General features: G+C 38.0%; 1 protein-coding gene across 1 annotated transcript in view; it reads left to right on the top strand.

Annotated features, from left to right (window-relative positions):
* SUGCT (succinyl-CoA:glutarate-CoA transferase) overlaps positions 1 to 25,700 on the top strand; it is a 774,528-nt gene that overhangs the window by 10,872 nt on the left and 737,956 nt on the right. The window contains exons 2-3 of the mRNA XM_043588522.1: positions 17,594 to 17,645; positions 18,298 to 18,371. Of these exons, the coding sequence (XP_043444457.1) occupies positions 17,594 to 17,645; positions 18,298 to 18,371 (126 nt within the window). The remainder of the gene's footprint in view (positions 1 to 17,593; positions 17,646 to 18,297; positions 18,372 to 25,700) is intronic.

Below are 25,700 nucleotides of genomic sequence, written 5' to 3'. Positions count from 1 at the left end.
GAAAGTAAAATGATTTTTTTGAAAGTAAAATTCCAAAATTACTCAAAAAGCAAACTGAAGATAGGGAAAAGTTACTTTTATTAAATACTAATGATAAAAGGTTAATATTCTTTTTTTTTCTTTTTTTTTTTTTTTTTTAAAATTTTTTTTTTTTCAACGTTTATTTATTTATTTGGGACAGAGAGAGACAGAGCATGAACGGGGGAGGGGCAGAGAGAGAGGGAGACACAGAATCGGAAACAGGCTCCAGGCTCCGAGCCATCAGCCCAGAGCCTGACGCGGAGCTCGAACTCACGGACCACGAGATCGTGACCTGGCTGAAGTCGGATGCTTAACCGACTGCGCCACCCAGGCGCCCCTAAAAGGTTAATATTCTTACTGCATAAAGAGTCCATAAAAATTAATAATAAGAAAATTCTGCCTAAGCAATATGGGGCAAACAAAATAATTTATAAGAGAATTTATAAGAATAATTTATAAGGGAAGATGTGAAACAAGAGCAGTTACGAAAAACTTTCAGAAGTCATTAAATAGATGCAAATTAAAATGACAATGACATGCAAATTTTTAATTTTCAAATTTGCAACAAGTAAATAAAAATCCTACAAAGCCAAGAGATCATATTCAGTGTTATGGAAGATGGCAGAGAACACTATTTTCATACACTGCTGGTGCCAGCATATATTAGTACTACCTTTCTCATGGACAATTTGATAATTGGTATTAACAGTACTAAAGAGTTTGTATCATGAACACAGCTAGGCCACCATAAGGCCTGCCTCTGTATTTGGAAGCATGGTCTTTGTTTTCCTTTAAGTATCAACTTATATGCAAGATATTGTTTACAAGTTATTTAGGAGTTAGACCACTACTAAAGATTTGTATGTGGAAGGCTGAAAAACTACCAATTTATAGAATTTATAAATCAATCTAGAGTTAAAGACTTTATAACCAAAAGTTTTTATCAGTTAAATACATTTTATAATATGAACTAAAGTGAGAGTTAAGATCTGGGATGTGTGAGGAATATGCTTTTCTTTAGCCTAGGGGGGAGAACGGTTATCATGAAAGAAGGCTTATTCACTGGCTAATCAACTTTAGGCAAGAATACATATGGAAGTTGAGGGGCACCTGGGTGGCTTAGTTGGTTAAGTGTGTGACTTCAGCTCAGGTCATGATCTTGCGGTTCTGGGGTTCGAGCCACGTGTCTGGCTCTGTGCTGACAGCTTGGATCCTGGAGACTGCTTTGGATTCTGGGTCTCCCTGTCCTCTTTGCTCCTCTCTCTCTCTCTCTGTGTCTCTTTCTCTCTGTCTCTGTCTCTCAAAAATGAATAAACATTTAAAAAATTAAAAAAAAATGTATGTATGGAAGTTGAAAACATGGAAATTGATTTTTTAAAAATGATTCATGTATCTCTTAGGAAAGTTTTCACACATCTCAGTTTGAAGACTGCTGCTAAAGGGACAGTAAAACAATCTACCCCTGAAATGGACTTATCACTTGTTAGCTTTCTTGCCGTGAAATTGTTTAGAGGCTACCATTTTTCTTCCTTCAATGCTTGGCATCTCAAGTGGTCAGGATAGGCTTGGTTGTGCTGCAGTACAAATTAGCCCACCATCTCATTGGCTTTAATACAATAAAAACATCTTTCTTGCATGTCTGTCTTCACTATGTGAAACTTGCAGCCTCCAGGGTTGCTGCAGTAGAAGAGAAACCTGGAAGATTTCATGGGATTAAAAAAAATTATTTATTTATTTTGAGAGAGAGCGAGAGTGTGTGTGTGCACATGCATGAACCGGGGAAGGGCAGAGACAGAGGGAGACCAAAGATCCCAAGCAGGTTCCACGCTGTCAGCGCAGAGCCTGATGCTGGACTCTATCTCACAAACCGTGAGATCATGACCTGAGCTGAAATCAAGAGTTGGTCGCTTAGCCGACTAAGCCACCCAGGTGCTCCTTCATGGGATGTTTTTAAGGGTCTGTACTGAATTGGCTTAAGTTACTTCCATCTATCCATTTCATTGGCCAGACCCCAGGCATTTGAGCCCAATCTCACTGTAAGAGAAAGCTGGAAGTGTGGAGGAGCAGAGGGATTTGGGATTAGCACTGACGTGTATTTTGGTTGTGGCACGCTTTACTCATGATTCAGAAGCCCTCTTTCTGATCAGAGGCCATCGTTCTTCCTATAAACTTCTCAAGTTTTCATTAAAATAGTGGCATCCGACAGTTATAAAACCTGTTTGATTGCAAATCCCACAGTAATAATAGCTGCATTCTTATAGGTGAAAGGCAGTTGGTAAGAAACTGGTGTCAATAGGAGGTAGATTATAAATTATTCTAAGTTATTTTTTTTAATTTTTTAAGGTTTATTTATTTTTTGAAAGAGAGAGAGGGAGGGAGAGAGGGAGGGGCGGAAAGAGAGGGAGACACAGAATCCAAAGCAGGTTCCAGGCTCTGAGCTGTCAGCACAGAGCCTGATGCGGGGCCCAAACTCATGAACTGTGAGATCATGACCTGAGCTGAAATCAGATGCTTTAACTGACTGAGCCACCCAGGTGCCCCAATTATTCTAAGTTATTACCCATCTATTTTCTGGTTGTCTCTAAGTGGTATGGTTGGCTCATAACTTGAGTATCACTCCCACACTACCTTTTTACAACTCAGAAATTCTACTTTCCCTGGAATGTCTTCCAGTGGACACTAATTTTTGAAGTACTCTAAACTCCTAAAATTACCTGTCAAACTATATCATTAGTAACAGATTTTTTCAAGACTTCTAACACATGCCAGAAAGAAAACATCATGCTATTTTAAATAAAGCTTCAGCAGATTAAAAGAACATGCTTTGAAAAAAATGTCCATCTTCTGCTTTCTCACTCCTAAGTTCTGGTAGTTAAGTTCTCTGTAAAATATCAAATTAAAAAAATCCTTTTAATGTATATTACATATTCTATTTGATCAGTTTGTTTTATGACTTGGCCTTTTTTTTTTTTTTTTAATGTTGGCTAGTACGGTGGGGAGGGATGCCATGATTGCTGTCACACAGATGAGCCACTTAGTTGGGTATCTGTCAATTATGTCTACTCTCATGCTGCTCAAGTTTATTTGTGTCCTGGAAACCTTAGGGCCACATACCAGGGGAGTCTTAGAAACAGCTCTAGCAAGCAGGGAATTGATGGCTCCTTCATTACAATTATACTTCTTTGCATGATTGCTCGGCTGTATTCTTATAATAGCTTTCCATCCTAGAGGCTAAATAAATAGAGCGGTATACAAACTGCTTGATATATCACAGAAAATTAACAACTGTTGCCCTTTCCAACTGTTTTTCCTCGTATAATCACCCTTTACTTCCATTCAACTTATTCTTGTCTTTCACAAACTGCCAAAATGTGGATGTAGATATCCTTCTTAAGTATAGAGTGTTGAGAGTCATATTTTTTTCTGTACCTTAAAATAAGTGTTTTTCTTTTCTTATTTTCCAATCTAGAATAAGTTATTTACTTTAGTAGGTGGTGTGACTGTGTAATACATATATGATAGTGATAATAATGACAAAAGTAAACTTTTAGTAAGCCTTTACTATATGCCAAGAAGTTTGCTGAGCACTTTACACACAACATTTCATGTAATATTGCAAACTCTATGATTTAGGTGTTTCCCATGAGGAAACTGAAGCTCAGAGACGTGAAGTTACCTTGAAGGTCATAAGGTAGCAAGTACTGGAGCAGGGAATTGAATCCAGTCAGTCTCCAAAGTTCATGCTCTTTACTATTGAAAGCTCATTTATTAATTTTGACTTCAGTGTGTTCCAGAAGTTCTTTCTGGGTGTCTTCTCAGACAATACAAAATTCTGTTGCCTGATATGAAATGAATTCAGTTTAAAAGTTTTTGTGGTTTATATATACAATGGAATACTACTTGGCAATGAGAAAGAATGAAATCTTGCCATTTGCAACAATGGATGGAACTGGAAGGTATTATGCTGAATGAAGTAAGTCGGTCAGAGAAGGAGAGATAGCATATGTTTTCACTCATATGTGGAATTTGAGAAACTTAACAGAAGACCATGGGGGAAGGGAAAGGGAAAAAATTGTTTCAAACAGAGAGGGAGGCAAGCCATAAGAGACTCTTAAATACAGAGGACAAACTGAGGGTTGATGAGGGTGGGGTGGGGGAGAGAGGAAAATGGATGATGGGCATTGAGGAGGGCACTTGTTGGGATGAGCACAGGGTGTTGTATGTAAGCGATGAATCACGGGAATCTACCCCCGAAGCCATTGATATACTGTATGTTAGCTAACTTGACAATAAATTATATTTAAAAAAAAAGTTTTTGGTTCATTGAAGTGCCTGGGTGGCTCAGTTTGTTAAGTGTCTGACTCTTGATTTTGGGTCAGGTCATGATCTCACGTTTCAGGGGTTTGATCCCCAGTTGGGCTCTGCGCTGACAGTGCAAAGCCTTGCTTGGGATTCTCTGTCTCCCTCTCTGCCTTCCCCCCCCCCACACACACACACACTCTCTCTCTCTCTCTCTCTCTCTCAAATAAATAAAAATTAAAAATAAATAAAAGTTTTTGCTTCATTAAACAAAATTTACTAATTTTTATGGCTGTGAGATGGCACTGTAGTGAAATATAGACTTCTCTTAATAGATTTGTAATGAAACGAGATTTATGGGATGAAAAGATTCCTAAACGTATCTTATGCATCATTTGAAATAAAACAGGGGCCCTAAAAAGAGATTTGAGAACAGAAGACCAGTATTTTTGGAGACATATATAACAAAGAGAATTACTTGTCCGTTCATTCCTAATGATGTCAAACTATCCTCTCATATTTGAGGTCTTTTTCTATGTTTTTATTCTTGAAAATGTTTTTCCAATGTTTTTGTTTATTCTGTATGTTTTTTCTTTTTCTTTTTTTTTTTGCTGATTAGAAACATAATCAAAATTAAGCAAAATTACAGAAAAATAGAACTTAGCTGGTAAAAGTTCTCCATAACTTCTTTTCCCAAGATTTAATCCCTGATAAAATTTCATGAATGCTTCTACAACTACCAACATATATTATTAATGCTATTATGTATATTTATAAAATAGGATAATATTATGCATTTTATTCTATAACTTGATTTTATTTTTTAACTAGAAATATATCTTGGTTGTGGCACCTGGCTCAGTGACTGAGTGGCTCAATCGGTTAAGCATCCAATTCTTGATTTGACTCAGGTCATGATCTTACGGTTGGTGAGGTCAAGCCCTGCGTCAGGCTCTGTGCTGACAGTGCAAAACTTGCTTGGGATTCTCTCTCTCCCTCTCTTGTCTTTGCCCCTCCCCCACATCCTGCTCATGTGCACGTTCTCTCTCTCAAGATAAATTAACTTAAAAAAAAAAAGAAATATATATATTGGTCCACTTTTCATGTTAGGATATGTAAGTCTGTTTCATTTTTTCCTTTTTTTTAAAAATTAAAAAAATTTGTTTGTTTGTTTGTTTGTTTATTTATTTATCTATTTAGATCACGAGTGGGGAAGGGGCAGAAAGAGAGGGAGAGTGAGAGAATCCCAAACAGGCTCTGTGCTGTGTGTGCAGAGTCTGGTGTGGGGCTTGAACTCATGAAATGTGAAATCATGACCTGATCTGAAATTAAGAGTCACACGCCCAACCAACTGAGCCACTCAGGCTCCCTTTAAATTTTCTTTAATGTTTATTTATTTTTGAGAGAGAGAGAGAGAGAGAGACAGACAGACAGTGTGTGAGTCGGGAAGGGGTAGAGAGAGAGGGAGACACACAATCTGAAGCAGGCTCCATGCTCTGAGCTGTCGACACAGAGTCCAGTCAGGACTCGAACCTACGGACTGTGAGATCATGATGTGAGCCAAAGTTGGATGCTTGACCAACTGAGCCACTCAGGCACCCTTGTTTCATTTTTAAAAATATCTATATGAGAATCTGTTGTATGAATGTGCCAGTGCTTATTTAACATTTCACCTGTTGGTGGATTTTTGCATAGTTTTGAATATTTTGCTTCAGTATTTTCATTTCTTTAAAATTTTAGTAAGAGTATGTGAGCAGGGGAGAGGCACCGCGAGAGAGAGAGAGAGAGAGAGAGAGAGAGAGAGAGAGAGAGAATGTTAAGCAGGCTCCTCACCCAGCAACTGGGGAGCTTGACCCTGAGATCATGACCTGAGCTGAAATCAAGATTCAGTTGCTCAGCCAAGTGAGCCATCCAGGTGCCCCTATTTTGCTTCACTATTAAACATAGTGGGGCAGTTCATAAGAAGATGTATGAATGGCCAATTATTACACGAAAAGATGTGCAATATCATTATTCATCAGGGAAATGCAAATTAAAACCACAACAAGAAATATCTACCCATTAGAATGAGTAACTTTGAAAATAACAGCAATTTCCAATGTTGCAAGGATGTGAAGCATCTAGAACTCACATGCACTGTTTTACAACCACTTGGAAGATCTGTTTGGCTGTTTCTTAGAAAGTTAAAGATACACTTAGCATATTACCCAGCCATTTCACTAGGTATTTACCCAAGAAAAATTAAAACATGTTCATACAAAGACTTGTACATGAATGTTCACAGCAGTTTGATTCATTGTAGCCTAAAACTGGAACCAACTCAATGTCCATCAACAGCTGAATGCATAACAAATGTGGTATATCCATATAGTAGAATACTACTCACTTATAAAAATGCAACAACATGAATGAATCTCAAAATTATAATGCTTTATGAAAGAAGCCAGACATACAAGAGTCTCTATTAAGTGATTTCATTTACATAAAATTCTAGAAAATGCAAACTACATTTTAGTAACAGAAAGCAGATCATTGGTTGCCTAAGGCTGAGAGTGGAGGGAGAGGTAGTTTGCAAAGGAAGAATCTTCTTTCACAGGAAGAAACTTTCAGGGGATGGAGAGTTCTATTTCTTGATTGTGGAGGTGACTGCACAAGTATATATACCTGTCAAAACTTAATTAATTGTATAATTTATTATATGTAAATTATTTTTAAAAATGTTGATGGAAAAACATTTGAAGTACAGCTGAAAATCAAAACAAAAAGGTTCTGCAATGAACATTTTTTTTTTACCCATGTCTAGGCATACTTGTGGAATTGTTTTGTGAATTAGATGCCAACAACAGGAAAACCTAGTATGAGGATATTAACATTTAAAAAAATTTTTTTAATGTTTTTATTTATTTTTTGAGAGAGAGAGAGAGAGAGAGAGAGAGAGAGAGAGAGAGAAAGAGACAGAGTGTGAGTAGGGGAGGGACAGAGAGAGAGAGGAAGACACAGAATCTGAAACAGGTTCTGCAGGCTCTGAAATGTCATGACAGCACAGAGCTTGATGTAGGACTCGAACTTGCAGACCACGAGATCATGATCTAAGCTGAAGTTGGATGCTTAACCGACTGAGCCAACCAGGTGCCCCTAACATTTAAAATTTTCATGCCCTACAAAGTTGTTAGTGATTTATGTGTATGAAAGTGCCCATTTCACCATCCCCTTGCGAATATTGGGTATTATAAATATTTGCCAATCTGGTGAGAAAAATATTATTATAACTTTCATCTTTTCATTGTAGATGAAATTGCTATGAATGTCTTTTGTTACGCATACTAGAAATTTTTATTTATCTGTGAATTGACTGTGTATATTTCCAATTTTTCCATTCTTTCTTTCTTGCTGATTTCTAACAGTATTTTATATGTCATAAAAACCTTTGTCTTTTATTTTTATTGCAAATATTTCCATTCTTCCAGTATGTTATTTATCTTTTAAGTTTAATCATGGTATCTTTCATTGTACTGAGTTTAAAATTTTATGTAGTCAGAACTGTCAACTTTGGTGATGTTTTAATTTCAATTTTTTTTTTAGATAGAGAAGAACTTTTCTCAAAGTTTCTCAAACGTTCTTGCTTTAATGGTTTCATTTACTTTAAATTTTATTTGTATTTAGATCTTAGAACTTAAGTGTAGATCACACTTCTTCTTTTATATATGGATAATCAATTTTCCTAACACTGTTTCTTAAATAATTTATCATTTTCCCACTGATTTGAGATTTCTTCTTTGTTATGTAATAATTTTTCATTTCTATGTATGGCTGTTTCTTTGTTCATATGCTAATATCTTATTTTAAAAATTACACTTTTATTTTTACCTTGTAGGCTAAATATTCTTCTCCCCACAAAAATTTTTTTCTAGGCTATTCTTGATCATATACTCATCAAGATGAATTTTAGAATCAATTTATCAAATCTTCTTTACCTTTTCTTCCCCTGTGGCCCACCCTTCCAAACTGTGTTTTGATGATGGCACTCAGGTTTGTTTGAAAGCTTCCCAAGGCCGGTCAGGGCTTTCTGGTTGAGGGAGTGCTGATGTTTCTCTTGCCTCTTCTATACAGTTAATTCTCGTTATTAGAAGTAGTTTTGTTCTATAAACTGTGAACACCAAATTAGTGAATACTGAACCATTGCTCCTGGGAGAAATATAGGATTAAATTCCTGCAAGTCTTTGGTCACACATTTTTGTCTACCAGTTAATACACATAAAGTTGTATTATGGGTGTTTCTGTTTAAAGTCTCCTTATTTAATATATATTGTTGATTCATTAACATTGAATCCATGGCCATAGCATTATAACTTATATAGTTATAGTCATGCCTGAACAAAGCTTATCTAACACATATTTTCTCTATAGGGCTCATCATGGTCTTTTTGCACTTAAGAACACCAGACAGCACTTCAGCACTACTCTTGGGGCCATTTTATTTATTTATTTAAAAAAATTTTTTTTTCTTTATTTTTGAGAGAGAGAGAGAGAGTGTGAGCTGGGGAGGGGCAGAAAGAGAGGGAGACACAGAATCAGAAGCAGGCTCCAGGCTCTGAGCTATCAGCACAGAGCCCAACACGGGGCTCAAACCCACAAACCATGAGATCATGACTTGAGCCGAAGTCAGATGCTCAGCCGACTTGAGCCATCCAGGTGACTTAGACTTGGGGGCTATTTAAAAAAATTTTTTTTAACATTTTTATTTATTTTTGAGACAGAGAGAGACAGAGCATGAATGGGGGAGGGGTAGAGAGAGAAGGAGACACAGAATCGGAAACAGGCTCCAGGCTCTGAGCCATCAGCCCAGAGCCCGACGCGGGGCTCGAACTCACGGACCGTGAGATCGTGACCTGAGCTGAAGTCGGACGCTCAACAGACTGAGCCACCCAGGCGCCTGGGGGGCTATTTTAAATGGTGAAATCACCAACAAAACAGCACAGAAACGTGAAAATGTGACACTAAGTACACCACACTAAGGACACTTGTTTACAGTATGAGACCTGAAACAAGAAGGCCTAACAAGGCAAAACAAGAAGAGTGTTGCTGGGAACATGTACATCAAGTGACTGAAATTTTTCTGCATTCTGTGCATGGCCTGGAATGACTGCAAAAGCACTGAAAATGTTGATTTTGGAGTTAGTGAGTAGTTGAATCCTCAAATACAGAATCTGCGAATGATGACAATAGACTATAATTTCCCTTTGAAGCTGCTGCAGTGTGTGTAAATAATTAAATGGAAAGCCTCAGAGTGCAATATTTATCAAAACATTGCAGGGGGCAGTACAGCAAAATGATTCCTCAACTGTCGCTCATGAATTTAACATAACATAGTTTATTTTTTAATTTTTTGTTTTTTTTAAAATTTTTTTTAACATTTATTTATTTTTGAGACAGAGAGAGACAGAGCATGAACGGGGGAGGGTCAGAGAGAGAGGGAGACACAGAATCCGAAACAGGCTCCAGGCTCCGAGCCATCAGCCCAGAGCCCGACGCGGGGCTCGAACTCACGGACCGCAAGATCATGACCTGAGCCGAAGTCGGACGCCCAACTGACTGAGCCACCCAGGTGTCCCTATTTTTTAATTTTTAAAATCAATATTTTATATATACTTCACATCTATATGGTTAGTTACGAAAAATAGTAACCTCTGATGCCTCTCTGCCCCTTTTTCCCAGAGACAACAAATGTCAATTCTTTTAGCTGTTTCTTTTAGCTTTTACCTTCAAATCTCTAAGTAATGTAATTATAATGCTACTTCTTTCTTCTGTTTTTAGGAATTATCTGTAGTGAGAAAGACTAGCTCTCTTTCACCACCATGCCAACAACTACACATACACTTTCTATCTTATCAAATCATACATTTTGCTAGATCGGAATTCAAGTATTTGCATCGTTATGATTATACAATTATTCTTCAGATTTGGATGACATTGCTGCTCTTGCACACCTTTTTGTTTTTCCTTGTGTTAATATTTGTATGGCTTCTTTATTTACTTTCTCAATATATGTCCTTAATTCACCCCCAACTGAACCATGAGGATATTTCAGCTATTGTGTTAGTATTTTCTTTACTTTCATTCTGAAGATTCCTTTCAACTTTCTCCTTTAGATCCCTCATTTTCTGGATCCCTTATCTTCTTATTTCTTAAAAAAAATTTTTTTTTTAACATTTGTTCATTTTTGAGAGGCAGAGAGAGACAGCATGAGCAGGGAAGGGGCAGAGAAAGGGAGACACAGAATCCGAAGCAGGTCCAGGCTCTGAGCTGTCAGCACAGAGCCCGACGTGGGGCTCGAACTCAGGAACTGCGAGATCATGACCTGAGCCGAAGTGGGATGCTCAACCGACTGAGCCACCGAGGCGCCCCTCTTCTTATTTCTTTTTAAAAAGTGTTTACTTATTTATTTTGAGACGGAGAGCAAGAGAGAGTGCACTTGCTTGCGTGAGCGGGGGAGGGGCAGAGGGAGAGAGAGAATCCTAAGCGGGGCCCCACTCTGTCAGCACAGAGCCCAACGTGGGGCTCGAACTCATGATGCTGGGATCCTGACCGGAGCTAAAATCAAGAGTTGGTCACTCAACCGACTGAGCCATCCAGGTGCCCCTCTTTCTTGTTCTGTTTTTGGTGGACCATATCCTCTAGAAATAATTTTCCCAAGAAGGGATGGGAAGGTAAAATTTTTCTGATTAAAAAGTTTCTTTTTTCTACCCTCACACAAGACTCATGGCTTGACTGGGTTTAGAATTTAAAAGAGAAATACATATTCCTTTCAAAAATTTTAAGGTTTTTGTTCCATTTCTATGTTTTAGCTTCCAGTACTGTTGAGAAGTTCAATGAGATTCTGTTAGCCAATCCTTTATATATGCTTGTTTCCTCCCTAGAGATTTTTCAGATCTTCTTTTGGCAGAGACAAAAAATCTTAGTGTTCCAAATTCTTACACTGATGTGCCTTTGTGTATGTTTTTAATTTATTTATTTGTTTTTAAATTTCTAGCACTTTGTCACCTTTAAAAATTTTTATTGTGGTTGAGACACAATGTTACATTAGCTGCAGGTATATAATATTGTGATTTGACCACTTTAATATATGCTATATTCACCACAAGTGTAGCTACCATCTGTCACCGTACAGTGCTATTACAACACCATTTATCATTTTTCCTATCCTGTACCTTTTTTTTTTAAGTTTATGTATTTATTTTGAGAGAGAGAGAGATTGAAAGAGAGAGCACAGGAGTGGAGCAGAGAGAGAGAGGGGAGAGAGAGAATCCCAAGCAGGCTCTGCACTGACAATGAGATCATGACCTGAGCTGAAATCAAGAGTTCGATGTTTAACTGACTGAGCCACTCAGGCACCCCTCCTATGCTGTACCTTTCATTCCCATGACTTATTCATTCTTGGTGTGTGTCTTTATTGTTATTAATTTAATTTGATTTAATTAATTTTTAAAAATTTGAGTATATTTGACACGTTACATTGGTTTCAGGTATACAGTATAGTGATTTGACAAATCTGTATGTTAATACTACCCTCACCACAAATGTAGCTATAATCTGTCACCATGCAATGCTATTACCATATTGTTAACTAGAGTCCTTATGCTTTGCCTGTTATCCCCATGACTTACTCATTCCATAACTGGAAGCCTGTATCTCTGACTCCCCGTCAACCATTTTGCCCATCCTCCTACCCCCTCTCCTCTCTGGCAACCATCAGTTTGTATTTATAGGTCTGATTCTGCTTTTTGTTTGTTTATTCATTTATTTTGTTTTTTAGATTTCACCTCTGAGTGAAATCATGTGATGTTTGTCTTTCTATCTGACTTACTTCACTTAGCATAGTACCCTCTAAGTTCATCCGTGTTGTTGCAAATGGCAAGATCTCATCTTTTTTAAGGCTGAGTAATATTCCACTGTGTGTGTGTGTGTGTGTGTGTGTGTGTGTGTGTGTGTGTGTATCATATCTTCTTTATCCATTCATCTATTGATGAACACTTGGGCTACTTTCATATATTGGCTATTGTAAATAATGCTGCAATAAACATAAGGGTGCATGTATCTTTTCAAAATGGGGTGTGTCTTTTTAAAGTCTAGGCAGGGAATGCAGAGCCCCCCTCCTTTTTTTTTGAGATATAGAGGGGAAGGGCAGAGAGGGAGAGAGAGTATCTCGAGCAGGCTCCATGCTCAGCATGGAGCCCTATGAGGGACCTGATCTCATGACCCTGAGATCAAGACCCTGAGATCACGACCTGAGCTGAAACCAAGAGTTGGAAGCTTAACTGACTGCAGCACCCAGGTGCTGCAAGGTCCCTTTCAGTCTGGAAAATCATATCCTTCAATTCTGTGATCTTGATCTGAATTATTTATTAATGTTCTCTCTTCTGTTTTTGCTGTTCACTCTTTGAGAAACCTGTATTATTGGAATTCCTAGGCTGATTCTTTTTTCCCCCCTCTCCTCCATTTTTCACTTTTATCATTTCTTTTTGTTCTACTGAGTGATTTTCTTTTTTCTTTTTTTTAAATTTTCTTAATGTTTATTTATTTTTGAAAGACAGAGTGTGAGTGGGGGAGGGGCAGAGAGAGAGAGGGAGACAAAGAATCTGAAGCAGGCTCCAGGCTCCAAGCCATCAGCATAGAGCCCGACGCAGGGCTTGAACCCACAAGCTGTGAGATCGTCACCTGAGTCAAAGTTGGACACTTAGCCAACTGAGCCACCCAGGCGCCCCTGGGTAATTTTCTTATCTTTATCTTTCTGCCTTTCTCTTACATTTTCATTCTTCTGTCATTTTTTAAAGTTCCAAGATCATATTTTCATTCTCTAAATACTTTTTACAAGTGTCCTTTTCTGTTTTATAGGTGCGTGTTCTTCATTTTTCTGATAATATTGATAATTTTTTATGGACATAAGACTTGCATAAAGTAAAATTCTTTTTGGCATGTAGTCCTGTGAATTTGGGCAAACATAGAGAGTCATGTAACCATCACCATAATTATGATATAGAACACTTCCCTCACCTCTCAAAACTTGCAGTCATTCTCTCTTCATTCCCAGCCTCTCCCAACTCTTACCTGTTTTCTATCTCTATCCTTTGTCTTTTCAAGAATGTCATATTGATGGAATTGTAATGTAGTTTATCTGCCTTATATCTGTTTGCTCTGAGTTTCTTTTTCATGTTTGCCTTGGTCTCTTTCTTTCCTGATCTAGGTTTTCCCTATATCTTGCTGATTTTTTGACTGTTCTTTCATACAATAGGAGATGGACATTTAAAAAGCTGATTAGAGGGGCGCCTGGGTGGCTCACTTGGTTAGTGTCTGACTTTGGCTCGGGTCATGATCTCGCAGTTCGTGAGTTCAAGCCCCGTGTCCGACTCTGTGCTGACAGCTCAGAGCCTGGAGCCTGCTTCAGATTCTGTGTCTCCCTCTCTCTCTGCCCCTCTCCCTTTCATGCTCTCTCTCAAAAATAAATAAACACTAAAAAAAATAAAAAAAAATAAAAAGCTGATTAGAAACTGTATGCATGGGTCGAGCTTTGTTATGGGCTGAATTTGTCCCCCTCAATTTATACCTTGAAGTCCTAACCCCCCACATCTCAGACTGTTTTTGGAGATAGTTCCCTTAAAGAGATACTTACATTAAAATGAGGCTATTTGGGTGGGTCTTTACTGATTGGTGTCTTTATAAGAAGAGGTTAGAACATAGAGATATCAGGGATGTAGTGCAAAGAGGGATGACCCTGTGAAGAGGCAGCAAGAAGGTGGCCATCTGCAAATGAAGGAGAGAGGTTTCAGGAGCAACTAAACTTGCTGATACCTTGATCTTGGACTTCTAGTCTCTAGAACTATGAAAAAATAATTCCTATTGTTGAAGGCACTCAGGCTATGGTATTTTGTTACGGCAGCTCCAGAACACTACAATAAGGTTTCTTGATTGACAAGTTTCAATGTCGGGTGATATGATATGGCTGGACTTTTATGTGTCAATGACTACTAGTGTGTGTCAATAACTTTTAGTTATTTTCTCTTGGATTGATAAAATTCTTTTCCAAAGAGGAATTTTCAAGTAAAGCTATTTGACATGGCAGCTAAAGAAAAAGGGATTTGGAGACTTATGGAGTGGAGAAGATTTGCAATAGCTGTTTTGGGAAGAGGTGCGTTGAGCAATAAGTTGTTGGGTAACAATGAATTTGAAGTTAGGCAACTTGATTTTATAGGGGACAAAACTCAATAGCCTCTCTTCATCAGCTTGATGTTTATGTTGCAGTGTAAGTGACAAGGATGGTAAGGGTGCTTGAAGCAATGTTGTGTAGGCTCCTTAAGGAACTGAATTAAACATGGGCACAAGTTTCAAGTAGATGTTTATTTATTTTTAAAACATTTATTTATTTACTTATTTGTGGGGGAGGGAGCATGAGTGGGGGAGGGGGAGAGAGGGGGAATCCCATGTAGGTTCTGCACATTCAGCACAGAGCCCAACTTGGGGCTTGATCTCACAAACCACAAGATCATGACTGGAGCCCAAATCAAGAGTCTGATGCTCAACTGACTGAGCTACCCAGATGCCCCACAAGCAGATGTTTACTAGAAGAGGTATGATAATGGCCAATAAACATATGAAAATGTGCTCAATGTCACTTGTCATCACAGCAATACAAATTGAAACCACTATGAGTGTATTACCCAGTGTCCAAGATGGCTGCAATGATCCTTACCTCCTCATACACCCTTGTGTATGGAGTACTCCCTAATACTGCACCAGAGTTGGCCTATGTGATTAATAGCATATGGTAGCTGTGATAATATGTCACATATGAGATTAGGTTATAAACACTGCAGCATCCATCTTGGCACCAAGAAACCCCACCTGTAATATTGCTGCTATGGGACTGTAGTTTTTTCACTGTGTCCCATTATGGCAATCTATTAATGCATTGTGGCAAAATGAGGATTTTTTTTTTTCTCCTCATCTTTCTGTCCTTTCTTTCCCTCCACAAACATTTTTTAAATGGTATTTTTAAAGTTTACTTATTTTGAGAGGGAGGGAGGGGCAGAGTGAGGGGAAGAGAGAGAGACTCCCAAGCAGGCTCCGTGGTGTCAGAGCAGAGCCCAACACAGGGCTTGAACCCATGAACTTCGAGACCATGACGTGAGCCAAAATCAAGAGTTGGAGGCTTAACCGACTGGACCATCCAGGTGCCCCTTTAATGTTTGTTTGTTTTTTTTTTAATGTTTATTTTTGAGAGAGAGACAGAGGGGCAGAGAGAGAGAGGGGGACAGAGGATCCAAAGTGGGCTCTGAGCTGACAGCAGAGAGCTTGATGCAGGGCTCAAACTCATGAACTGTGAGATCATGACCTGAGCCGAAGTCTGATGCTTAACTGACTGAACCACCCAGGAGCTCCAGCAATTTCTTATTTTAAAAGAATGAATGGGCTGATTTCAAGGAGCAAGTGCCCACTATATGGAATTTCAATGTTCCTTACCAGAACATTGAGGTAATGTCCTCTTAGCTGAGGACACTCCTAGCTAAGAATTGTTGTGTCTCTTGTGATCCTTCTCAAGACTATAATGATATGTGTGTAAACGTGTGGTATATATGTAAATCTGTAACTCTTATTCTTAATCCACTGGTGATGGACATGCATTAAGATTTTTAAAAAAATGTATTGACGTGAGGAACTCCCAATCATTGCTGGTGGGAATGCAAAATGGTACAGCTACTTTGGAAGGTGGGGTGGAAAACGAAACATACTCTTAACACACTTTTCAGTAATCAGCACTTGTTGAGAATTACCCAAATGAATTGAAAACTTAATGTCCACACAAAAACCTGAACACAATGTTTTAGCAGCTTTCTTTGTAACCGCCAAACCTGGGAAGCAACCAAGGTGCCCTTTAGTAGGTGAATGGATAAATAAACTGGTCTATCAAGGTAATGGAATATCATTCAGCACTGAAAAGAAATGATCTGTCAAGCCACAGAGGAAACTTAAATGAATATTATTGAGTGAAAGAAGCCAATCTGAAAAGGCTACTACTGTATGATTCCAACCATATGACATTCTGGAAAAGGCAAACTGTGGATACAGTAAAAAGATTGGATTACAGGAGTTTGAGGTGGGGAGGAAGGGATGAATAGGCAGAGCAGAGAGGATTTTTAGGGCAGTGAAAGTATTCTGTGTATTATAATGTTTGATACGCGCCATTATGCATTTGTCTAAACCCATAAAATGTACGAGAGCAAGACTGAACTCTAAAGTATGCGATAGTGATGTGTCAGGGTAACTTTGTCAGTTGTGAAAAATGTGTCACTCTGGTGAGGGATGTTCAAAATGGGCGATGTTGGGCACATGTGGGGAAAAGAAGTACATGAGAATTCTTTGTAATTTCTGCTCAGTTTTGCTGTGAATCTAAAAACTTCTCTAAAAAAGTCTATTTAAAAAATGTATTGAACCAGTAGTTCATCATTTTTCCCCATAAATTCAGCTTGATCTCAGTCATCATGATCTAAACTTTGTAAGCCATTTGGCTAGAATTTGACTTTGTGATTTAGTGTTGATGTTAAATATTTTTAGTGAATTAATGATACAATTATTGACCTATCTGCTAATTTTTATAGCTGGTGGGTGAAGAGAAAAAGGAAATACACATATTTTTTATATGTAAATATTTTTTGTAAATAAATTATTTAATAAACTTTAAAAATTCATATTTTCTCCTTGTCTGAAGTGTAGAATAAATACGTGGAGGTCTTTGTTGTTCTTTTTTAGTTGTTAGTAATTTTTTGTTATTTAGTTCACTTTTTATTTATTTTTTATGACTTTATTTTTTTTATAGCTGTTTCAGGTTTACAGCAAAATTGAGAGGAAGGTACAGAGATTTCCCATATACCCCTTGCCTACACACACCTCCATTATCCATATCCCTCCACCAGAGTATAATTTGTTACAAACTGTATTGACACAGTGCCCTAAAAATCCTTATTTTTCATTAGACAAATTATCTTAGGTGTAACTGTGGACTTTATTAATAGGGTATTAGAGGTTGTAATTTTTACAGATTGACTTAACTGGATCAGGTCAAAAGTTTCTGTGTTACATATAAAGCAGAAATATAGTAAAGGAAAAAAATATAGTTTTGGTAGTAATAGAGATTACTTAAAACAGAACATTAACAATTTTGCACTTTTCCTTCTGAAAATTCGTCATCAGTGCTCTTAAAATATTTTCTGTGTTTTGCCAGATACTGACAATAAGAAGCCACTGGAGGGTGTAAAAATTCTGGATCTAACAAGGTTTGTATTGGTTTATCTATGTTTTGGTGATTGAATTTTCCCTTCTTTCAAAAAAACATTCATTCATTTTTGGGTTTTAATGCTTACTATTAAAATTTTAGAAAAGAAAATTAAAAAAATGGTATAATTTTATCATTCTAAGAGATAATTAGTATAATATTTGCATTTTTTTCAATCTGCATATTTATATATTATTTTTAAAGACAAAAATTAGAACCATACTGAAATTACAGTTTTTACCCACATTTAAAAGATAATGTTATATTCTGAGTATTTTTCCATGTCATTAAAAATTCAACAAAAATGTAAGATGATATTTTATTATATGGTTGTCACATAATTACTCATCCCCCAAGATTTCACTATTATGAATTAGGCTTCCTTCCTGATGTACAATTCCTTGTTCATCAATCTTTGCCTCAGGAAATCTTAGGATTTCTTCCTCAGGATAGAATGCTGAAAGTGGAATTACTGCATCAGTATACTTTTTAAAGCTTTTAATACATAAGGTCAAAGTGCAATTCTGAACAGTTTTAACAATTTTAAATCTTGCTAGCATTATATGAGCTTGTCTGTGTTAATGGATTATTAAGAAAAGAATTAATATAAACATCTTCAAGGTGGTGATTACTTGTCATTGTTAATATTGTAGAGTACTGGCGGGACCTTTTGCTACTATGAATTTAGGAGATCTTGGAGCAGAAGTTATAAAAGTGGAAAGACCAGGTAAAGCTATTACTCCCTTTAAAACATAGAAACAGACTAATACAGTTTTTTTAAAGATTTTATTTATTATTATTATTTTTTAAAGTTTATTCATTTTTGATAGAGAGAAGGAGAGAGAGAGAGAGAGAGAGAGAGAGAGAGAGAGAGAGAGAGAGACTGAGCTTGAGCAGGGGAGGGGCAGAGAGGGAGAAACAATCTGTAGCAGGCTCCTGGCTTTGAGCTGTCAGCACAGAGCCATGAGATCATGACCTGAGTGGAAGTCGGATGCATAACTAAATGAGCCATCGAGGCGCCCCTAGGATTTTATTTTTAAGTAGCCTCTATATCTAGCATGGGCTTGTACTCACGACCCTGAGATCAAGCCTCTCATGCTCTTTTGACTGAGCAAGCCAGGCGCTGCAAACTAATGTTTTTTTTTGTTGTTGTTTTTTGTTTTTAAGTGTATTTATTTATTTTGAGAGAGCTCAAGCAGGGGAGGGGCAGAGAGAGAGACAGAGAGAGAGATAATCCCAAGCCGGCTCTGTGCTGTCAGAATGGAGCCCAACTCGGGAGCTGGATGCTTAACCAACTGAGCCACCCAAGTACTCTAATAACAGTTTTTAACTGGTTTTTGAAATATCCATGTACCTATATGTGGAATGAGGAGAGAATTGACTGAAATGTTTGTTTTTTTTCCTCCATTCCTTACTTTCCTCTGAACCTATACTAATGATTTCCTTTCACTTTTTTAAAGTGTTTTTTAAATTTTATTTTTGAAAGAGAGAGAGAGCGTGCGAGCTTGTGCCCATGTGCACATGACCAGGGGGTGGGGGTGGGGAGAAGGGCAGAGAGAGGGAGACAGGGTCTGAACCAGGCTCCGCACTATCAGCACAGAGCCTGAAATGGGGCTGGAACCCACGAACTGCGAGATCATGTCGTGAGCCGAAGACAGGCACCCCTCTTTTTACTTTTTATAAGTGCCAAGGGCTAAGGCTTAAGTTGGGTCCTTCACACACACCTGAAAGCCTCTGGTAGAAACTGAGATGCAGCTTGTAGTAACAGATGCTAACACTTGTCAGAGTGCCATATACAGTTCTAAGCACTTTGCCTATATTAATTTATTTAATCTCTACAACAGCCTTATGGGTTGCTGTTATTATTCCTCGATTATAAATGAAAAGACAGGGGTCCTGGGTAGCTCAGTTGGTTGAGTGACTCTTGGTTTTGGCTCAGGTCATGATCTCATAGTTCGTGGGATGGAGCACTGAGTCAGGCTCTGTGCTGACAGCATGGAGTCTGTTTGGGATTCTTTCTCTCCCTCTCTCTCTCTGCCCATCTCTGGTGCCTGCTCTCTCTCTTTCTCTTTCTCTCAAAATAAATTTTAAAAAAGTTAAAAAAATAAATGAAAAGACAGAGACGAAGGGAGATAAAGCAGTTTGTCCAAAGTCACACAGGTAATAAGGAATATCCAGGCGCTCAGGTCTGGTCCTGGCCCTCCCTAGCCCCATACAAACCTTACTGTTGAGACTGAATTTAGAGTCGACCCCGCCACATTCCCTCGCTGTGGGATGAAGGGAACGCGAAGAGGAGGGAGGGTAAAAGGGTCTTCCCTTTTAGCACACACAAGAAGGAGAGAGGGAAAGGAATCCAAGTCCTTCCAAAAGGAACCCAGATACTCCAATCCAAGTCATTCTTTTCTCTTTCTAGTAAAAGAAACATTTTCTCATTATATGATTTTCAAGATTTTGAGCAAGAAACACCGAAGCTGAGATCAATTCTTTGTATTTGTTTTTCATCTGACATCTTTCCTATTTTTTCTTTCCCCTTTGTCCACCAGATAAACCTATTCTGTGTACATAATTCTCACTTTTATTTGGTGCTTTCTCAGTATTTTGGTGTTGAGCTCATGCTGGTATTGAAAGTGTCATGTTGTATGCTCTTTCTCTCCTGCAAGCACTTGAAGGGCACAGTCCATATTCTCCATATCCTCTACATCATCCTATTGTTTTGGAAGGTTTTAAAAGTTAGCATTATTATTTGTTCTTCAAGATTGGATCCATATGGATCTGGAACAGAATTACTAAATCAGTGAAAATGGTCTACCCTTGAATAGTGTGAGTATATCTGTTAAGACCATAAGAGTCGAGTTTATTACATCACCTTATTAATTTCCCATAAGTGATTAAATGCCATAAAATGGAATACTTGGTGTGGAAGATTCATCTTCCTGATAAATATAGATTTCTTAGGAGGCTGAAGCAAATTAGCAGAAGATTCTCTGATCAGCATGGGGAATATTACATATTATTCTGTTGTATAATCGGACCCTGTGTTTATCAGGCTCCAGGTGGTAGCTCCTGCTTTCAGGGATAATGCTTCAATTATCTAGATAGTGTTGTTCACCACTTTTGGTCATTGCTGGCTACATGCTGGCTACATGTTTACTTTCTAGCTGAATATCTGTTTTTTCTTTTCCACATTTCATAAAACTTTAATTTCCACACTGTTATGCAATTTCAACACGACAGCACTTTGTAATTTTAGCTGTTAGGTCTTCTAATCCTAGGTAGAGCATCTGATCTTCTCTCTCTTGCTATTTCAGTTGATCACTGGTCTACATATTTGTATTTATATTAATTTTAGAGATCATTATCCCCTGTTTACGTGGGCCTTATTTCTCCTTTGTACCTTTTCGGTTTTTCAGTGGGGGGCACCTTCCTTGTGTAGGCATTCCACGGTCCTACACTTGGTAGCAAGCTTTGCTGCTAGCAGGTAGGTGTTCATTGCTTTTTGCCTGACTGATTACTCTCTTTCCCTTAACCCTTCTGCCCAATGCATTTTATTGTTCATATTGTGTATTTAACAGTTTTGGGTTTTTGAGGTAGTTGTTCAACCCAGATCTGAGGCGAAGTGGCTTGGCAGAGTTATCAAAGTTCAGTAGAGAACTAGTCTTTTCTCATGTCTGCTTCTCCTGTTCTTTAATTACATAGAATTGGTTACAGTTTTGGGACTTGGGACTTGGACTATTCTTATTTTTATAATCAAAGAGCAAATAAATTTTCTTCTCCTTCTTTCTGTAGAGTTACCTTAGTCTGTAACCTAGCTGAGTGAAGTGGACAGTGTAGGGCAGCAGACGATGTGACTGGGGTTCCTGGATTATCCCCTGTAGGCAGGGATATGAAGGCAGGGGTGTTGATCTTTTGGTCACTGCTGTGTCTGCTCTGCATAGAGCAGTGTCTGTGACATAGTTGGTACCCAATAAATACTTGCTGAGTGTCTTGAATGTGTTGAAATATCATTTAAGAAAGGCAGTCTGAAATTTTATATGAGATCTCCAGATTTTGAAATCATGGCAGCTAGTTAAAAACTTTAAATTATGTGTGGGTCAAATAAGACATCTCTCAAACTGCCAGTTTTCCCAGTTTGTAACCTTTAGCCCTTATATCCTGTCATGTGCCATCAGTGCTGATTCTTTTTTTTTTTTTTTAAATGTTTACTTATTTTTGAGAGAGAGAGCGTGAAAGCAGGGGAGGGGCAGAGAGAAGGGGAGACACAGAATCCAGAGTAGGCTCCCAACCGTGAGATCATGACCTGAGCCGAAGTCGAATGCTTAACCAACTAAGCCACCTGGCGCGCCCATCAGCCCTGATTCTTTAGAGAGGCCATTGATCCTCTCCAAAGCCCTGGATACTTCCCAAAGACAGATGGGGCAGGAAAGCCCTGTAGGCCTTCAATTTAGATTCCTGACAATATCTCCACCTGAGATGAATGTAAACATTTAAAATTATTTAATTTTAGCTTTATGTTGGTATTGCTTTATTAAAAAAAATAATATATTGGGAGCCTTAAAAAAATGGAAGTGGCTGGATTTTCTCTTGACTCTGTGAGGTCTTGTGTGATCCTGAAGGTCCAGATTCACACATACCTTTTCCATGAAGCCTCTAATTGGTTTATTACTAGAAGATTGCCTTTCTGGGATCTTGTAGTTTTATTTTTCCCCTGGTGTTTTGAGCATGCCATTCCTTTTGATACTTACCACTGATTGCTTTGTGTTGTTGTTGGTTCATCTCCAGTTAGAACTAATGCTTCTTTTCTCCTCTGGCCTGTGTCCTCTCTTTCTCTTATGAGGTTTGTCTTCCTTCCTTCCTTCCTTCCTTCCTTCCTTCCTTCCTTCCTTCACAAGTCTGTTCTTTGGCCTTTGTTTTGTTTTCCAAAAGGCTGTATTTGCTTTTCTTGATTAGTTTCAGTGGGTAAAGTCTACTGGGCCAATAGATTAATTATATCATTTAGATGAGATCAGAATTTAAACTTTAATTCATTCTCAAGTTCTCTCTTCTTGGGGGCTAGAGATAAATACTTTAACTGTAATTACCTATATGATTAGTTTCTAATATCAATATTTAATCAGACTTTATAAAATTCTTAAGTGATACTATTTTGTGCCATTTAATCCTTGATTCATTTTCTGAGCTCTGTCTATGTTGTCAGTGGCTTTTTGTGCAAAGGAAACTTTTTTTCTGTAACTCTACAGTGTTGTCTTTGAATCTAACACAAACATATGACTTGAAGTAGATGTTCAGAAGAAAACACCCTATATTTTGATGGTTTTAAACTTTTGCTTTGTAGCAAGACCTAGATGAGTAAAATTTTATTCTAGAATAGTATTTTAAATTAAATAAATATGCTATTCATTTACTTATTTTGCCTTTTTTGATTTTTTATAACACATTTTTTTTTTTTAAGTAGGCTCCACACCAAGTGTGGAGCCCAACGTGGGGCTTGAACTCAGGACCCTGAGATCAGATCAAGAGTTGAACTCAGGACCCTGAGCTAAGATCAAGAGTTGGACACTTAAATGACTTACCCACCCAGGTGCCCATATAACACAAATTTTTTTCCCAATTGTATTGAGAAATAATTAGCACACATCACTGTGTAAGTATAAGGCACAGAACATGATGGTTTAATTTATATATTTAGTTATCGCGTTCTTACCACAATAGGTTCAGCTTACATCCCTCTTCTCTTGTAGACATGATAAGAAAAGAAAAAAGGAAAAAATTTTCTTCTTGTGATGAGAGCTATTAGGATTTACTCTCTCAATTTTTTTTTTTTTAGTATTTATTTTTTGAGAGAGTGCAAGCAGGGGAGAGGCAAAGAGAGGGGGACAGAGGATCTGAAGCAGGCTCTGCACTGATAGGCTGACAGCAGTGAGCCCGATGTGGGGCTCGAACTCACGAACCTTGAGATCATGACCTGAGCCAAGGTCAGACACTCAACTGACTGAGCCACCTAGATGCCCCTAGGATTTACTCTCTTAACAAATTTCCTGTATATCATACAGCAGTGTTAACTATAGTCATGATGCTGTACGTTATATCCCTCATACTTACTTGACCTTATGCCTGGCAGTTTGTATCTTTTGACCACCTTCCTCCAATCTCCCCTGCCTCCACCCTCTACCTCTGGTAACCACAGGTCAGATCTCTTATTCTATGAATTTGGTTTTTTTTTTTTTTAAATTTTTTTTTAATGTTTATTTATTTTTGAGACAGAGAGAGACAGAGCATGAATGGGGGAGGGTCAGAGAGAGAGGGAGACACAGAATCCGAAGCAGACTCCAGGCTCCGAGCTGTCAGCACAGAGCCCGACGCGGGGCTCAAACTCACAGACCGTGAGATCATGACCTGAGCTGAAGTCGGACGCTTAACCGACTGAGCCACCCAGGCGCCCCTGAATTTGGTTTTTTATTTTCTAAAATTCCACATATAAATGAGATCATACAATATTTGTCTTTATCTGAGTTATCTCATTTAGCATGATGCTTTCAAGTCCATCCATGTTGTCCCAAATGGAGGATTTCCTCATTTTTTATGGCTTAATAATATTCCATTGTGTGTATGTGTGTGTGTGTGTATGTGTGTGTGTGTATACATACAGTTGTGTATATACTCCCTCTCTCTCTCTCTATATATATACATATATATATATACATATATGTGTGTGTATATATATATATATGTGTGTGTGTGTATATATATATATATATATATATATATATATATATATATTGCAACTTTATCCATGCATCCATCAATGGACACAGGTGTTTTCATGTCTTGGCTATTGTGAATAATGCTGCTATGAACATAGGATGCATATCTTTTTGAGTTAGTGTTTTTGTTTCCTTTGGATATATTCCAGGAAGTGAAATTGCTGGATCATATTGTAGTTCTATTTTTAATTTTTTGAGGATATTTCATACTGTTTTCCATAGTGGCTGTACTGATTTACATTCCTACAAACAGTGCACAAGGGTTCCCTTTTATCTACATTCTTGCCAGCATTTGTTGTCTCTTGTCTTTTTGACGGTGGCCATTCTAACAGGTGTGAGGTTGTGGTTTTATTCTGCATTCTTGCAATGAATAGTGATGTTGAGCTTCTTTTTATGTACCTGTTGGTCTTTTGTCTATCTTTAGAAAAATGTCTTTTTGGGTCCTTTGCCCATTTAAAAAAATTTGTTTGTTTATGTATTTATTCATTTATTTTTGAGAGAGAGAGAGGGTGCATGTGAGCAAGGAGCAGAGAGAGAGGTAGAGAGAGAGAAGTGGGACTCACCTGAAGTGGGGCTTAAGCTCACCCAACACGGGGCTTGAACTCAGGAACTGTGAGATCATGACCTGAGTTGAAGTCTGACACTTAACTGACTGAGCTACCCAGGTGCCCCCCTTTGCCCATTTTTTAATTGGGTTATTTGTTTTTTAGCTGTTGACTTGTGTGAGTTCTTTAGATGTTTGGGTATTAACCTGTTATGAGCTATATGATTCGCAAATATTTTTTCCCCATTCTGTAAGTTGTCTTTTCACTTCAACAAAGTGAAATGGTTTCTTTTGCTGTGCAGAAGCTTTTCAGTTTGATGCAGTCTCACTTGTTTATTTTAGATTTTATTGCTTGGTACTTTGGTGTCAAATCCAAAAAAAAATCATTAACCAAGACCCATGTCAAAGAACTTTGTTCCTATGTTTTTTCTAGGAGTTTCATGCTTTTAGGTCTTAAAGTTGTCTTTAACTCATTTAACTCAGTTAACTCATTTTGAGTTAATTTAAAACATTGTTTTAAGGTTTGTTTATTTTTGAGAGAGAGAGAGAGAGAGAGAGAGAGAGAGTAAGAGAGTCAGAGCATGAGTGGGAGAGGGGTTGAGAGAGAAGGGACTCAGAATCTGAAGCAGGCTCCAGGCTCCAGGCTCTGAGCTGTCAGCACGAAGCCTGACACAGGGCTTGAACTAACGAACCATGAGATCATGACCTGAATTGAAGTCAGACACTAAATCAACTGATCCACCCAGGCACC

The sequence above is a fragment of the Prionailurus bengalensis genome, chromosome A2 (assembly GCF_016509475.1).
Source record: "Prionailurus bengalensis isolate Pbe53 chromosome A2, Fcat_Pben_1.1_paternal_pri, whole genome shotgun sequence".
Lineage (NCBI taxonomy): Eukaryota > Metazoa > Chordata > Mammalia > Carnivora > Felidae > Prionailurus > Prionailurus bengalensis.
This window is presented reverse-complemented; position numbering and strand designations above follow the sequence as displayed.